Source organism: Antedon bifida, chromosome 5 (assembly GCF_963402885.1).
Source record: "Antedon bifida chromosome 5, ecAntBifi1.1, whole genome shotgun sequence".
Taxonomy (NCBI): Eukaryota; Metazoa; Echinodermata; class Crinoidea; order Comatulida; family Antedonidae; genus Antedon; species Antedon bifida.
The window spans coordinates 29,895,251-29,910,537 of NC_136230.1; the positions used below are offsets into that span (position 1 = coordinate 29,895,251).

General features: G+C 31.8%; 2 protein-coding genes and 1 long non-coding RNA gene across 4 annotated transcripts; 1 reads left to right on the forward strand and 2 right to left on the reverse strand.

Moving 5' to 3' along the window:
- The first annotated feature begins 65 nt into the window (after positions 1-65).
- On the forward strand, positions 66-10,654 carry LOC144841991 (uncharacterized). The gene is made up of 4 exons (XM_078698322.1): positions 66-83; positions 8,229-8,393; positions 9,301-9,441; positions 10,128-10,654. The coding sequence occupies exons 2-4, from the start codon at positions 8,273-8,275 to the stop codon at positions 10,178-10,180; spliced, it is 315 nt and encodes a 104-aa protein (XP_078554448.1). The 5' UTR covers positions 66-83; positions 8,229-8,272; the 3' UTR covers positions 10,181-10,654.
- Positions 6,393-8,023, reverse strand: LOC144841992 (uncharacterized). The gene is made up of 3 exons (XR_013612064.1): positions 7,846-8,023; positions 6,974-7,084; positions 6,393-6,803 (listed from the first exon to the last, which is right to left on the reverse strand). It is a non-coding gene; the product is annotated as an uncharacterized LOC144841992 (long non-coding RNA).
- Positions 10,655-11,032: 378 nt separating the features above from the next.
- Positions 11,033-15,042, reverse strand: LOC144841990 (coiled-coil domain-containing protein 169-like). Of its 2 annotated transcripts, none has more exons than XM_078698321.1 (7): positions 14,713-14,743; positions 13,778-13,860; positions 13,055-13,212; positions 12,738-12,836; positions 12,346-12,399; positions 11,838-11,923; positions 11,033-11,668 (listed from the first exon to the last, which is right to left on the reverse strand). In XM_078698321.1, exons 2-7 carry the CDS (start codon positions 13,854-13,856, stop codon positions 11,578-11,580), a joined length of 567 nt encoding a protein of 188 aa, XP_078554447.1. In that variant the 5' UTR covers positions 13,857-13,860; positions 14,713-14,743; the 3' UTR covers positions 11,033-11,577. The 2 variants fall into 2 exon arrangements, with proteins under 2 accessions (XP_078554447.1, XP_078554446.1); XM_078698320.1 differs by lacking the exon at positions 14,713-14,743 and adding an exon at positions 14,868-15,042 and having other exon boundaries at positions 11,035-11,668.
- Positions 15,043-15,287: the final 245 nt, after the last annotated feature.

A 15,287-nucleotide genomic window follows, 5' to 3' on the forward strand; every position in this document is an offset into this window, starting at 1 on the left:
TTCACATTTTATCTAAAAACGTGCCCAGCCAACCGATTGCGCTTGCGCACAAGAAATAAATTTCGGAAGTTTGCCAGGCTGCTTTTTTTCAATTGCGGTTTGCTGCAGCACGTCCCTGAGAGTGAGGCATACATATATTGTATTTGTCTTGAGGTATTGCCTGTTGAAGAATAGCACGGGCTATTCCATTTTACTGTGGGTAATTACGTCAAATTTATAATAAATATTGAAAAACTGCATATAATACAAACGATTTCCTGATTGCTGCCCTCTATATATTTTATTCCATGGATTTTTAACTGTATTTAAAGGGGTATTTAAAGATACTATTTGCTGTATATTGTAGAAACCTACTGTGTTTTCTTTCACATTTTTACTTTGATAAATTACGGTGTATTTTTGTAGTATGATTTAAGGTTTTATTTCAATTGCCATATACAATTAATAAGAAATAACACAAGGTCAAAAGATGGCGATATAAATTCAAAATGATCAAGGGAATTTTCCATCGAGGGTATTAAAAAGAAAATACCCGGCACGGGTCATACTATACTGGATAATTGTTTAAAAGCATAACATGGCACAGGCGTACATGCATAGGCTATAAAAGTGTTTACATTTCATATAAACATTATTTTGATGATTTGCATCTCTAAGTATGATTATTAAGAATGTCGGTTTTTAATTCAATTTAAGTTTCATCTTACTCAATGACAGATTCATCTTTTTAACAATGCTCATTTTACTGCTCTAATTTTGTTCCAATATACCAAACCTAAAATTAAACATAAACAAAGTCCTAAGTTAAATATGCAATTTCTGTTATTTTTAGAGCGAGTTCGTTTTACGGTACTTATAAAGTATTTAATTGTTGTAATAACCAATTTAACGATGACCACCATATTTACCAACCTGAGAGATTTAAAATGCGGGACAGACTATTTTTGTAGGGGGTGAGGGCGTGATCGGACACGAAGTATTTACAGCCCCCCTCCCCCTAGTGGTGCTTGCGACGGAAACAAATTTAGTTCACTGGCACTATAGCCGGAAATATTACTATCGCACGTAAAATTCATGATGAATGGCACCTCTTGTATTGGTACGGTAAGCGATGCAAATATTTTAGATTGTATGTTACTCTTTTTTTGTTAATCTATAATTCAACGTTTTTCAGCATGCTGATTCTTGAAATTATTTTATTAATGAACATTTTTTGGAGTGCAAAAATTGAACTGATCCACCAACCAATAGCAAGAAAATTGGGTTTACCTTTCATAAACGCACACATGTCAAGTGTATTAATTATTGCGATCATGACAAACGCATGGTTATAGGCCCATCCTCGTCACGGCGAGCGACCACGGACACATTATTGTAAACTTTCCCCTGATATTACGTATTTTATTGATGTGTGGTGTAATAATATAAATAGGCCTACTCGTATAATGTTCTATACTTTTAAAATATACCAATTAATTTGAATGCATTTTCTTCTCAAATCGTGATAAAAAATGATATATATATATACCGCCAAACCAAAAATTTGGTGCTGAGAGATTTTTTTGTCTTATCTTACACTTTGATAGCATGTCTTATTGGTGGTACAATTCAGAATAGAATAGGACAGGCGGCTTAGCGTTAAACCCGGCCGATGTAAAAATCGGATAAAGTTGATTTTCAGTCTAAATGTCGTCAAATTTAATAACACTTTGTAATAGGCCTATATATATATACAATAATTAACTAAAAATAAACTTATGAATTTGTAATTGTGTTCTGACCGCTCTAAAGGTACTTTTTCACCGGTTGGCCTCTTCCCGTCACGCCGCTCCTTTTGTATATTCTTATTGATGATATAATTCTGCTTATGCCATATTTTTCTAATCTATTTTTAAATGTGCCTGTAAAAATCCTAATAATAAATATGAACCTCTAACCACTGAAATTTTATAAAAGACTTACTTATACAGTGTTATTTAGGGTTAAAATTCAATTAGTAAACAATATGCATATACATACATAGTAGATTAATAAAATTTACAGCTTGCCCATCTTGTTTAAATGGACCCGCACTCATGGTTACAAAATGGGGATTTGAATTGAATGCTATTTAACTAAAAAAACACGCTCTCATGGGAAAATCACAGAAATTGGATAACTGTACCTTTAAATTTATTTATAAATTGGTGTGGTCTACTATAGGTAGGTCGGTAGCCTCAACTCAAAGTCTGAAGAGAAAGCAAATTAGTATTACTTCTACTCGCGAAACAAACTACGTACGTACGAGAGTACGCCAAAAAAATCACCTATTATGGACAACACAATGGATGGCGCACTACTCCAATAAAATCCCCTATTGTGGACAAAAAGTCACCTATTCTGGACAGCCAATTATGAAAGTCACCTATTATGGACAAACAACAGCGCCCTCTAGTCCCTATTGTGGACAGAAAGTAACCTATTATGGACAGAAAAGTAACCTATTGTGGACAGATTTCACCAACCCTATTGAAATTATTGGTGTTTATCACATGGAACTAAAGTAAACTCAAACAGGAAAAAAATCAGGTCTATTTAAGTAATTGAATTCTGTTTAATTAAAAAACTCGCTCTCAAGGAAAATCTCAGAAATTAAGTAACTGTACCTTTAAATTTATTTTTATTGAATGAAATTATTAGTGTTTATCACATGGAACTAAAGTAAACTCAAACAGGAAAAAATCAGGTCTATTTAAGTAATTGAATGCCGTTTAATTAAAAAACTCGCTCTCAAGGAAAATCACAGAAATTACGTAACTGTACCTTTAAATTTATTTTTATTGAATGAAATTATTAGTGTTTATCACATGGAACTAAAGTAAACTCAAACAAGAAAAAATCAGGTCTATTTAAGCAATTGAATTCTGTTTAATTAAAAAACTCGCTCTCAAGGAAAATCTCAGAAATTAAGTAACTGTACCTTTAAATTTATTTTTATTGAATGAAATTATTAGTGTTTATCACATGGAACTAAAGTAAACTCAAACAGGAAAAAATCAGGTCTATTTAAGTAATTGAATTCTGTTTAATTAAAAAACTCGCTCTCAAGGAAAATCTCAGAAATTAAGTAACTGTACCTTTAAATTTATTTTTATTGAATGAAATTATTAGTGTTTATCACATGGAACTAAAGTAAACTCAAACAGGAAAAAATCAGGTCTATTTAAGTAATTGAATGCCGTTTAATTAAAAAACTCGCTCTCAAGAAAAATCACAGAAATTACGTAACTGTACCTTTAAATTTATTTTTATTGAATGAAATTATTAGTGTTTATCACATGGAACTAAAGTAAACTCAAACAAGAAAAAATCATGTCTATTTAAGCAATTGAATTCTGTTTAATTAAAAAACTCGCTCTCAAGGAAAATCTCAGAAATTAAGTAACTGTACCTTTAAATTTATTTTTATTGAATGAAATTATTAGTGTTTATCACATGGAACTAAAGTAAACTCAAACAGGAAAAAATCAGTTCTATTTAAGTAATTGAATGCCGTTTAATTAAAAAACTCGCTCTCAAGGAAAATCACAGAAATTACGTAACTGTACCTTTAAATTTATTTTTATTGAATGAAATTATTAGTGTTCATCACATGGAACTAAAGTAGACTCAAACAAGAAAAAATCAGGTCTATTTAAGCAATTGAATGCTGTTTAATTAAAAAACTCGCTCTCAAGGAAAATCTCAGAAATTAAGTAACTATACCTTTAAATTTATTTTTATTGAATGAAATTATTAGTGTTTATCACATGGAACTAAAGTAAACTCAAACAGGAAAAAATCAGGTCTATTTAAGTAATTGAATGCCGTTTAATTAAAAAACTCACTCTCAAGGAAAATCGCATAAATTACGTAACTGTACCTTTAAATTTATTTTTATTGAATGAAATTATTAGTGTTCATCACATGGAACTAAAGTAAACTCAAACAAGAAAAAATCAGGTCTATTTAAGCAATTGAATGCTGTTTAATTAAAAAACTCGCTCTCAAGGAAAATCACAGAAATTACGTAACTGTACCTTTAAATTTATTTTTATTGAATGAAATTATTAGTGTTCATCACATGGAACTAAAGTAGACTCAAACAAGAAAAAATCAGGTCTATTTAAGCAATTGAATGCTGTTTAATTAAAAAACTCGCTCTCAAGGAAAATCTCAGAAATTACGTAACTGTACCTTTAAATTTATTTTTGTTGAATGCAATTATTGGTGTTCATCACATGGAACTAAAGTAAACTCAAACAAGAAAAAATCAGGTCTATTTAAGCAATTGAATGCTGTTTAATTAAAAAACTCGCTCTCAAGGAAAATCTCAGAAATTACGTAATTGTACCTTTAAATTTATTTTTGTTGAATGAAATTATTGGTGTTTATCACATGGAACTAAAGTAAACTCAAACAGGAAAAAAATCAGGTCTATTTAAGTAATTGAATTCTGTTTAATTAAAAAACTCGCTCTCAAGGAAAATCTCAGAAATTAAGTAACTGTACCTTTAAATTTATTTTTATTGAATGAAATTATTAGTGTTTATCACATGGAACTAAAGTAAACTCAAACAGGAAAAAATCAGGTCTATTTAAGTAATTGAATGCCGTTTAATTAAAAAACTCGCTCTCAAGGAAAATCACAGAAATTACGTAACTGTACCTTTAAATTTATTTTTATTGAATGAAATTATTAGTGTTTATCACATGGAACTAAAGTAAACTCAAACAAGAAAAAATCAGGTCTATTTAAGCAATTGAATTCTGTTTAATTAAAAAACTCGCTCTCAAGGAAAATCTCAGAAATTAAGTAACTGTACCTTTAAATTTATTTTTATTGAATGAAATTATTAGTGTTTATCACATGGAACTAAAGTAAACTCAAACAGGAAAAAATCAGGTCTATTTAAGTAATTGAATTCTGTTTAATTAAAAAACTCGCTCTCAAGGAAAATCTCAGAAATTAAGTAACTGTACCTTTAAATTTATTTTTATTGAATGAAATTATTAGTGTTTATCACATGGAACTAAAGTAAACTCAAACAGGAAAAAATCAGGTCTATTTAAGTAATTGAATGCCGTTTAATTAAAAAACTCGCTCTCAAGAAAAATCACAGAAATTACGTAACTGTACCTTTAAATTTATTTTTATTGAATGAAATTATTAGTGTTTATCACATGGAACTAAAGTAAACTCAAACAAGAAAAAATCATGTCTATTTAAGCAATTGAATTCTGTTTAATTAAAAAACTCGCTCTCAAGGAAAATCTCAGAAATTAAGTAACTGTACCTTTAAATTTATTTTTAGTGTTTATCACATGGAACTAAAGTAAACTCAAACAGGAAAAAAATCAGGTCTATTTAAGTAATTGAATGCCGTTTAATTAAAAAACTCGCTCTCAAGGAAAATCACAGAAATTACGTAACTGTACCTTTAAATTTATTTTTATTGAATGAAATTATTAGTGTTTATCACATGGAACTAAAGTAAACTCAAACAGGAAAAAATCAGGTCTATTTAAGTAATTGAATGCCGTTTAATTAAAAAACTCGCTCTCAAGGAAAATCACAGAAATTACGTAACTATACCTTTAAATTTATTTTTATTGAATGAAATTATTAGTGTTCATCACATGGAACTAAAGTAAACTCAAACAAGAAAAAATCAGGTCTATTTAAACAATTGAATGCTGTTTAATTAAAAAACTCGCTCTCAAGGAAAATCTCAGAAATTACGTAACTGTACCTTTAAATTTATTTTTATTGAATGAAATTATTAGTGTTCATCACATGGAACTAAAGTAAACTCAAACAAGAAAAAATCAGGTCTATTTAAGCAATTCAATGCTGTTTAATTAAAAAACTCGCTCTCAAGGAAAATCTCAGAAATTACGTAACTGTACCTTTAAATTTATTTTTGTTGAATGAAATTATTGGTGTTCATCACATGGAACTAAAGTAGACTCAAACAAGAAAAAATCAGGTCTATTTAAGCAATTGAATGCTGTTTAATTAAAAAACTCGCTCTCAAGGAAAATCACAGAAATTACGTAACTGTACCTTTAAATTTATTTTTATTGAATGAAATTATTAGTGTTCATCACATGGAACTAAAGTAAACTCAAACAAGAAAAAATCAGGTCTATTTAAGCAATTGAATGCTGTTTAATTAAAAAACTCGCTCTCAAGGAAAATCTCAGAAATTACGTAACTGTACCTTTAAATTTATTTTTATTGAATGAAATTATTAGTGTTCATCACATGGAATTAGTAAACTCAAACAAGAAAAAATCAGGTCTATTTAAGTAATTGAATTCTGTTTAATTAAAAAACTCGCTCTCAAGGAAAACCTCAGAAACTACGTAACTGTACCTTAAAATTTATTTTTATTGAATGAAATTATTAGTGTTTATCACATGAAACTAAAGTAAACTCAAACAAGAAAAAATCAGGTCTATTTAAGCAATTGAATGCTGTTTTATTAAACAGCATTCAATTACTCAAATAAGCTTGATTTTATTAGTGTTCATGACGTGGAACTAAAATAAACTGCTTAATTTTTCCTTGATAGTGTGTTATATTAATATTTATAATATGTGAATAAAATATACTGTACATAAATTGACCCGATTAAATAATACTTTAGAGTAACAGACAAATATATAACATCTTGCACCTTGATATTTTATATCATTGCAAATTTGTTTTCAACAGATGCTGCAGTTTGTTAAGGAGCCAACAAGCTATGCAAGACAAAATAATTCAGCTACCATACACTCTAAAAAGAAACAAACAAATATCAAATGTCAACCAGGAACTAGATTGGGCACAAAAAAAACAAAAGTATTATATCAGCCAAAGTTTCTCTTAATATCATATAAATAAAACTAAACATTCTTATTCACCAGTTTTTATTGTAGGACATTTTGATTATATAAATTCATTTACCTGAAAATGTATTTGAATTTCTTGGCTAAAATCACAAGCCCTTACAGCATTATCGACTGCAAGTCCAATCAAGGTCATGAAAGTGTTTTGGTACAGCTGATTTTTATTATCCTACGGTAAAAAGAAAAAAAAATCATAAAATTAAATATTCTATATAGAAGTATGCAACATGTATACAAATAACACACCTATGCACTTGTTCTGACGAGTATGATATGAATATTATATACCATAATTAATTTTGTGTTTTTTTTAAATACAACACGACCAATAATTACTTCACAATCTAATTTATGCAATAGGTCTAATAGTAGGTAGTTATAACACTAATTAACAGTAAAAGAGATGCTACAGTGGTCACATTAATCTATGATATAAAAGGATATCTTTCAAGAAACAAGTTAAAATCAATTTTAATATTGTTAAACTTTTCATTTGTAACAACCAGTTAATCAATTAATATCACAGAGGATGCCGGTCATCAGTTTTGGAATAAACCTAATAAGTATTTTTACAGTTTTTTACATTAAATTGTAAAAATGTATAAATTAAAATGTACATGTATATTATTATTAATACATTGATTAATAAATATAATGTATTGTTAGCTAGCATTTACTTCTTGACATTTTATAATATATCGTAAACTACTGCTACTACTAGGCCTACTTACTATCTAGGCTTACTACTACTGCTACACTCTTCTATTCTATAGCTAGTAGGGCTAGCCTACACTATAGTATAGGCGTAGCTAGGCCTCTAGGCCCCAACAAAGGCCTAGCTAGGCCCTAGGTAGTACTAGTAGGTTTAGCCTAGCTAGGCTCAACATTAATTAACCAGGCCTAGGCTAGCCTACATAAGTTAAAAAATACCATGAATGAATTGAAAAGACAGCCTAGCCTAGGCCTAGACGATCCGCCTAGACTAGGTTTCTTCGACGTTAAGCCCTGCCCACCCAAACCTTCCTCTAGACCTAGGCTAGTAGGCCAGGCCCAGGGCTAGGCCTACATCATCACCCGTTCCTCAAAACACACGGCAGCAGTAACAACAATTTTTGCTGCTGTCGCGTTAAAATACAGTTATCAGATTTATATGACGGTTTTCGGGAGTTAGAAACACAAAAGTAACGCCACTTGACGCGAAATTACAGTGGAAAACAAACACCCACGAACAAATGGTACAGGCAATACCTCAAGGCAAATGCAATATATGTAGGGTATATCCTCAAGGACGTGCTGCAGCAAACTCCCTATCCTTTTTTTAGCTGGTCGGCTGAATGTTTTGGATAAAAAGTTGAAAATGAAGTACAGTACAGATATTGCCACCCCTTTAATAAATAGATATACTATTATATTCGGCATATATGGCATGTCAACTTCTTTGCTGCATAATGGCATGACGAGAAGACCTTTGTGGACAGGTAATTTTCTGAAGCCAGGCTAGGCCTCTCCGATCATGAGGAGTCCAGCTCCTGCTGTAGTGTAGTAACTATTGTTGAGAGTCGGTTCGTCCCATATGTAGTTAATTATTATAATACATTACTCATAGGCCTATTCTTTCTGTAAGGTTTAGTTGGCGGTGAAAATAGAACAGCAACAAATTTACACAATTTGTTGTAGAAAGTATGGATCAGTTGCAAATAGTTTAGTTATTTTTAGATACAGACCTTTTTATTTTGTTTGTAGTGTAACTACAAAAATAGTGGTTTATTTATTAAATTATCACTTTAATTATAATTATAAATAAATGAAGGTTTTTAGAAGTCATTTTCATAGAAAATTGGGACCACAGACTATTGGCTCCAAAATTGACACTGTTTTAAAAACGTAATGCACTTGTCAATTGTATGACCCACTATACGACCCCCGGGAGAGGTGCGTCATGTGTGCGTCATTTACAAATAATTACTGACGCAGGGGTGCGTCAAAAAACCTAGATGGTACGTCACATCAATGAACAAGGTGTGTCAATGTCCATCACTTTACCACCCACCATATCATAAACAACATGGTAACAGTGCGTCAAAATGGGTGCGTCATGGTCACCTAAAGGTAAGTCACATTTTTGACGCACGGGTGCGTCATGGTATTCAATGGTATGACGCACATCGGACAAATGACGCACCTCTCCCGGGGGTCGTATAGTGGGTCATACAATTGACAAGTGCATAACCATATAAAATAAAAAATAATCGATAATCAAGTATAAATGGTCGAGGCCTTATCCATGATCCTTGTTTCTAAATAACCAACCAAGCCTAACCAGCAACAGTCTGTGTACCCATATTGCTGTCCATTCTACATAAATGTGTGGTGTTTTTTTTTTAGGTTTACATAGGCATGCCATATGCTTAGCTCTTGGAAGTGTCATCGGCTATTACGCCTACAAATTTGAAGTTAACAAAATAGCTCAGACAGAATATAAGAACAGTGTATATGTAGAAAGACATCCAGACTTGTTCCAACCTGGTAATGTTTTATGCTGTTAACTTTCACGCAGTGGCGGCGTAACACAGAGACCCTGGTTTAGATTTAATGCTGGCATTTTGTGACATATTTTAATGCTTGTTTTTTACTCTTGGCCCTGCTAGCTCTTGGGTCCCTGGGTTTAGCCAGTGAGCGCTCATAGCTGTTATGCCACTGCTGTCACAAAACTAGAGACAATGATACTTGGGCTGACCTTATTACTGTATTATAGTGGTCTCCTAAATACTGAATAGGGATAGTGTCACAAAAGAGGGGTTCTACTCTAACCTGATAAACATACTGTAACATACTTAAAGATGTATTGTCCCCCTGAATAATAATTTAAAAAAACATTTTTTTTTAATATGCCATTTTAATGTCACACACATAATAGTTATCCACTTCGACCAAAAATTGGATCGAAAAAAAAATTATGTACCTGAAAAAACTGTAATTTAAAGCTAAAAATGGTCAAATTGGCTGTCGGCCAATGGATTTTTGGTTGAATTTAACCATGTTTATTATGTTATTCTATAAGTGAAAACATTTTTTTTTCTAAGGAAGTGATTTCCTTTATTGAATCTACAAAATAACCTATTCAAAGTCTGATTTAATTAATCTTCATTTTTTCATGTTTTTGGGGGACAATACATCTTTAATGTGCCTATTAAATTTCTTTTCTTTTGCAGAAGCAACTCAGAATGTTGCAAATCGTTATATGAACTGGGTGCCACTACGTTGAAATTAAACACAGGATCATTAAATATTGTGAATAATTATGGGAACATTGTATGCAGTGTTAGAAAAATAAAAGAACATTAAAGTATCCCAATTACTTCTGTATGACAGCTGGACTAATTTACATACAGGTGTTCCAGTTATAAACATGTAAATAGAGCAAGCAAGGTGTGCATCCAATGAGTTTAATTCAATTAATAATGGGAATTTGAAATAATTTTTAAAATATTACTGTACTTCATATCACAACATAATATGTTACAACTGTATTATACTTATATCTGTTTTTAAGTGCGATCCACACAATGTTAATTCACCTAGAGTTTAAAGACAATTTAAGTGACAAACTTTTAAGTAGATAAAATGCAAAGTTGCACAATGTCAGCATAACAAATATGGTATTGCATATTTCTGCATGATTTACTACTGTTTGCATTACATACTAAAAGGGAAAATGAATTAAGATTTGTTAAATTTATCCAGTTGTCTTGTGTTTTATTTATTTGATGGTAATTTCTGTGTTTGAAGAAGAAAGGGGTTTTTATTGTGAAGCTCCACAATACATTTTTAAGGTTTTTCATAAGGCTTGGTTCCCATTCGAGACGCAACGACGTAACAGAATGCAATTCATTTGACCAAACAAAAACGATGGATTATTATTCACTTGTTATTCACAACTCGTTTGCGTCCTTGCGTTGTGTCTCTCGTGAGAACCATGCTTAAAAAAACAGCAAAATCTCAAAATTATATTTCAAGCTGTTTGGCAACATTTCACAGAAAGCACTGTACAATTGAGATCGTACATACAATCATACATCATACATCATACAATTATATTTTATCGCTTTTATTAAATTTGTCAAAAAGTAATGTACAGTAAATTAATCTAAAAGATTACCATAAAGAGTCCAATAATATTTTTACAAACTAAAACTGTTTGAATTCAATATAAAACAGTAAAGGATTTTTTTTTTTTACTTTTCACACGCTATATAAAAAAAATATTACAGTTATTGCACAATATTTTGTTTCATTTTCGTAATGATACAATGGCCAACAACTGACCCAAATACACAAATAACTTGGACAAATGGACATCTTAATAATTATAATAATAAAACACTGATTGTACATGGTGCATATTCTTTCTGTAAACAGGTCCAGTTAGAATATTTAAACATATTATTATACATAGCACGATTGTGAAAAATACTTTAGAAATATCTATAATAATATGAGAAGATCCCAAGATGATTCTGCCTCTATCCAGGCCGGCCACTTCTCTATCATAATACAGTTTGCATCAATACTGTAACTTCTGCCATGTTTGTTCGTAGTTCATCTGCCGTTTTTACTCAAACTCAACAGGCATCATCAACCTCATTGATTTCAGTTGGCCCTCTACAGTTTCAGTTTAGGAAGTTTCTTTACGGCAGCAGACTTTTTTATTGGTCCTTTTTTTGGATCAAGTATGCGATGATTATCTGGGACACTGAAATTAAAAAATAAAACAGTTCAAGTATGCATGTAATATCTTTAAAAACTTCTTTCAATTTATTTAAATCTTCTCGTCATTTTCTTTCTTCCTTGCAATGTGCAGTTTCTTATTTTCAGCTATTTTTCAAAAGTATCTGGTGGCTGCATTAGTTGTATCGACTTACTTTTCGTTTAGGCCTCTATTTAGCATTGTATCTCGTGGGGACAGGCTGTGGTTGTTCCATCGTGCTTGTTCCAATTTCAATCGAGCCTACAAAAAGAAATAGCTTATTCATTACTACACCAGACACTTTAAAATCAGTGTACTGTAGAATGATCTCATCATAAAAAAGTATTTCAGTTCTACTTTATCATTATGTTCCCAATATTTATAATAATTGACTCTAGTTGAGTGGAACCATAATTATGTAGCCATAACATCGGCAAGGGCTCGAAGCTCACTCGCTCTATGGTTCTGGTGGTAGAACGAGTCTTCTTAGAAGGTTGATAATTGTGTAATTGTGTTAAGCTCTGTCTACACTATCAAACTTTTGGTGACCAAAAAAGTGATGTTCCATGAACATGATGTCAGGTCACTACCATATTTGAGCATATCACTACCACATTTGGTTACATCACACTTTTGTCAAACTAGTTTGATAGTGTAGACAGAGCTTAGGTACACAAACTTACCTGGTTGATTTCTGTTAGACATGCTTTCCTTTCATCATTAGCTTTATGATATGCCTAAAGAAGTAATTAGTAATAATAACGTTATTCTATAGTTTATTGTACACAATGCCATGACATTCATTGACCATTTACTCAACTCAATTGATGAAGGTTAAGTCACACAGGAAAAATGACAATATTTAAAATAATACAACACAGCTACAAAATTGAAAATTGTGAATGAATGAACAATGATTTAACTGAGTTTCTGTAAAAATGCTTGACAGAGAAAGGAATAAAATAATTAAGGAAGCATAGGCATATGTAGTGTTATTTATAAATAGTAACAATGTGGTATTAGAAGGGATTTTCATTTTCAACAATTATTGGTATTACTGAATATAGCTTTTCACCTTGGACTCCTGATCCAGCCGCCATTCGTAATCTTTCAACTGTCCCTCCAGACTAGCTTTGTCTCTTTCAAGTTGTTTTAATAGTTTCCGTAAGCTTGCCTAAATGTGAGAAACAAAGTTAGCGTCATTCAAAAATGATTTACAATTAAGAGAACACAATGCCATTGTAACTACAGCTCTGTCTACACTATCAAACTAGTTTGACAAAAAAGGTATGTTTCCAAATATGGTAGTGATATGACATATATGTATGGGCACATCACATTTTTTTGTCACATAAGGTTTGATAGTGTAGACAAGGCTTAAGACATACATACCTCGGACAATTCATCGTACGACCTCATCTCTCCACCTCCTTGCGTATCTTTCAGGTTTTCCCTCGTTTTTTCCAGTCGTTCTTTTAGGAATAATATTTGTTTCTGTAAAAGTTGGTTCAATTCCTGCTGTGTTTCAAACCTTGTCTTCCATTCATTGCCTGTCAAAAATTAAAATTTAAATATAGCTATACTTTCCCTTTGAAAAAAATAATTGTTAACATATACTGTACAAGATTACATCATTAGTCTCACTAATTTTAAAAGCCAAATGTATCTACCTAACCACTAGAATCTAGTTATTCATCAACACCTCTTCCCTTTTTCCCTTCTCAGCTGAGTTATGAGATGGGCAGCCACAAGTGACATGTATGTCATAAACCATTTTTATTTATTTATTTAATTAATTGTTGTTCAGTAATCTAATCTAATTTTTTCTATTTTGTTAATGGTGGCCTCTGCTTAATTAAAGTCTATTTCTAGACTTATTGTGACCACCATACACATTTATAAATATTTAAAGATTTATTAAGAAAATTATATGTATTACAACTTTTAGATAACAAACGTGACTCCAAATAAATTGAACTTAATTTAATAAAGATACCCAATAATATTGTAATCATTGTTATGCTGCCATTATTGAAGAAAAAAAAGTTCTTGAAATGAAATAATCTCTTCCAATTAACAAAATTGTATGGCTGATGTTGTTGGCACTGTACCTACCATCGTCTGATACCGAGTCGTACCTCTTCTCTAACTCTGCTACCGTTAACATCAACTCTGCAGTAGATTGCTCAAGCATTTCTCTATAAATAAAAGATATAATTAGTAGTATTAATAAGTACTACCTACTAGACTTATGCACTTGTCAATTGTATGACCCACTATATGACCCCCGGGAGAGGTGCATCATGGGTACGTCATTTACAAATAATTACTGACTCAGGGGTGCGTCAAAAAACCTAGAAGGTACGTCACATCAATGAACGATGGTGTGTCAATGTTTGTCACTTTACCACTCAAAATATCATAAACAACATGGTCACAGTGCGTCAAAATGGGTGCGCCATGGTCACCTAAAGGTAAGTCACATTTTTGACGCACGGGTGCATCATGGTATTCATAAGGTATGACTCACATCTGACAAATGACGCACCTCTCCCGGGGGTCGTATAGTGTCGTATATAGTCATACAATTGACAAGTGCATTACACCACTAGGCTATGGCAAAGGATGCAGTCTTCGTCTCTGCCCATATGTGAGACAGACACATCAGATATTATCTTTACATTCACATTTGACATGTCAACAGATGGAAATGATCACATTTTATTTTGGTCTTGATAAAATCAATTTCTGATTTTTAACTGGAGCATCGCAAAATACTTTGTCATATCACCTTTTTTAGATTGCCTCCTCCTAGCTAGGAGGAAATTGTTTTTGGGCAGCAGTGCCACTGCGCGCCCATGCAAAATCAAGAAGTTGATTTTATCGCAACCAAAATGAAACAGATTTCCGAACTCACTGCACCACCGGCACATTTCAAAAGCAAACATAATTCTCGTCTCATCCATAAAACTATCTGAGCAGTACTAACTCAACTGACACTGTACTAACTATATAGGGCCTAGGACTAGGCCTAATAGTAGTAAGTTTACTGTAGCTAGCTTTTGATTGGACAAGGCAGTAGGCTCTTCTGCTGCCTGGGTCTGGCCCATTTTCAAGTTAGATAGCAGCAACTGACTGAGTGCTGAAGCAGCTAAACATTCCATTCCCATTAAATTAATAATATTATAATGTATTATTGAATTACTTCATTTGCTTTTCCTGCAAAAGCTCAGCTCTTATTCGTTCAATATCAAGCTCATTGTAATCTTCACCAGAATTTGACATCTTCGATTGTCAATAAATTTCTACGAATCGGTTATTATTTTGCAAGCTATTAAATTGTAAACGTCTGGGCCTAGGTCCACACATGTACTACCACCTTTTCAGATCACGATCGACGAAAAAACAACAAGGATTTATTTTGTGTCAACAATAACAAATTGCCATAGAGACATAGTCATAGAGGGCGGCAAATATACAAATACTATTAACAGAGAAAAGCCATGTATGTATTTCAAGGGAGTTACTGAAATACTCCAATTAAATAAATAAATTCGACGTTTCAGTCTATTTGGAAATTTATTAAAATTCTTCGAATATATCGAGATCAAGATCAAGATATTAT

What these genes read in the sequence shown, in the direction of transcription:
- LOC144841991 (XM_078698322.1), top strand. Translation starts at nt 8,273, where the DNA reads ATGAAGTACAGTACAGATATTGCCACCCCTTTAATAAATAGATATACT. An exon ending in GAGAAGACCTTTGTGGACAG is followed by an intron (nt 8,394 to 9,300) that starts GTAATTTTCTGA and finishes TTTTTTTTTTAG; the next exon opens with GTTTACATAGGCATGCCATA. An exon ending in TCCAGACTTGTTCCAACCTG is followed by an intron (nt 9,442 to 10,127) that starts GTAATGTTTTAT and finishes TTTCTTTTGCAG; the next exon opens with AAGCAACTCAGAATGTTGCA.
- LOC144841990 (XM_078698320.1), bottom strand. Translation starts at nt 14,947, where the DNA reads ATGTCAAATTCTGGTGAAGATTACAATGAGCTTGATATTGAACGAATA. An exon ending in CGACTCGGTATCAGACGATG is followed by an intron (nt 13,213 to 13,777) that starts GTAGGTACAGTG and finishes AATTTTTGACAG; the next exon opens with GCAATGAATGGAAGACAAGG. An exon ending in AATAGAGGCCTAAACGAAAA is followed by an intron (nt 11,669 to 11,837) that starts GTAAGTCGATAC and finishes TTTTAATTTCAG; the next exon opens with TGTCCCAGATAATCATCGCA.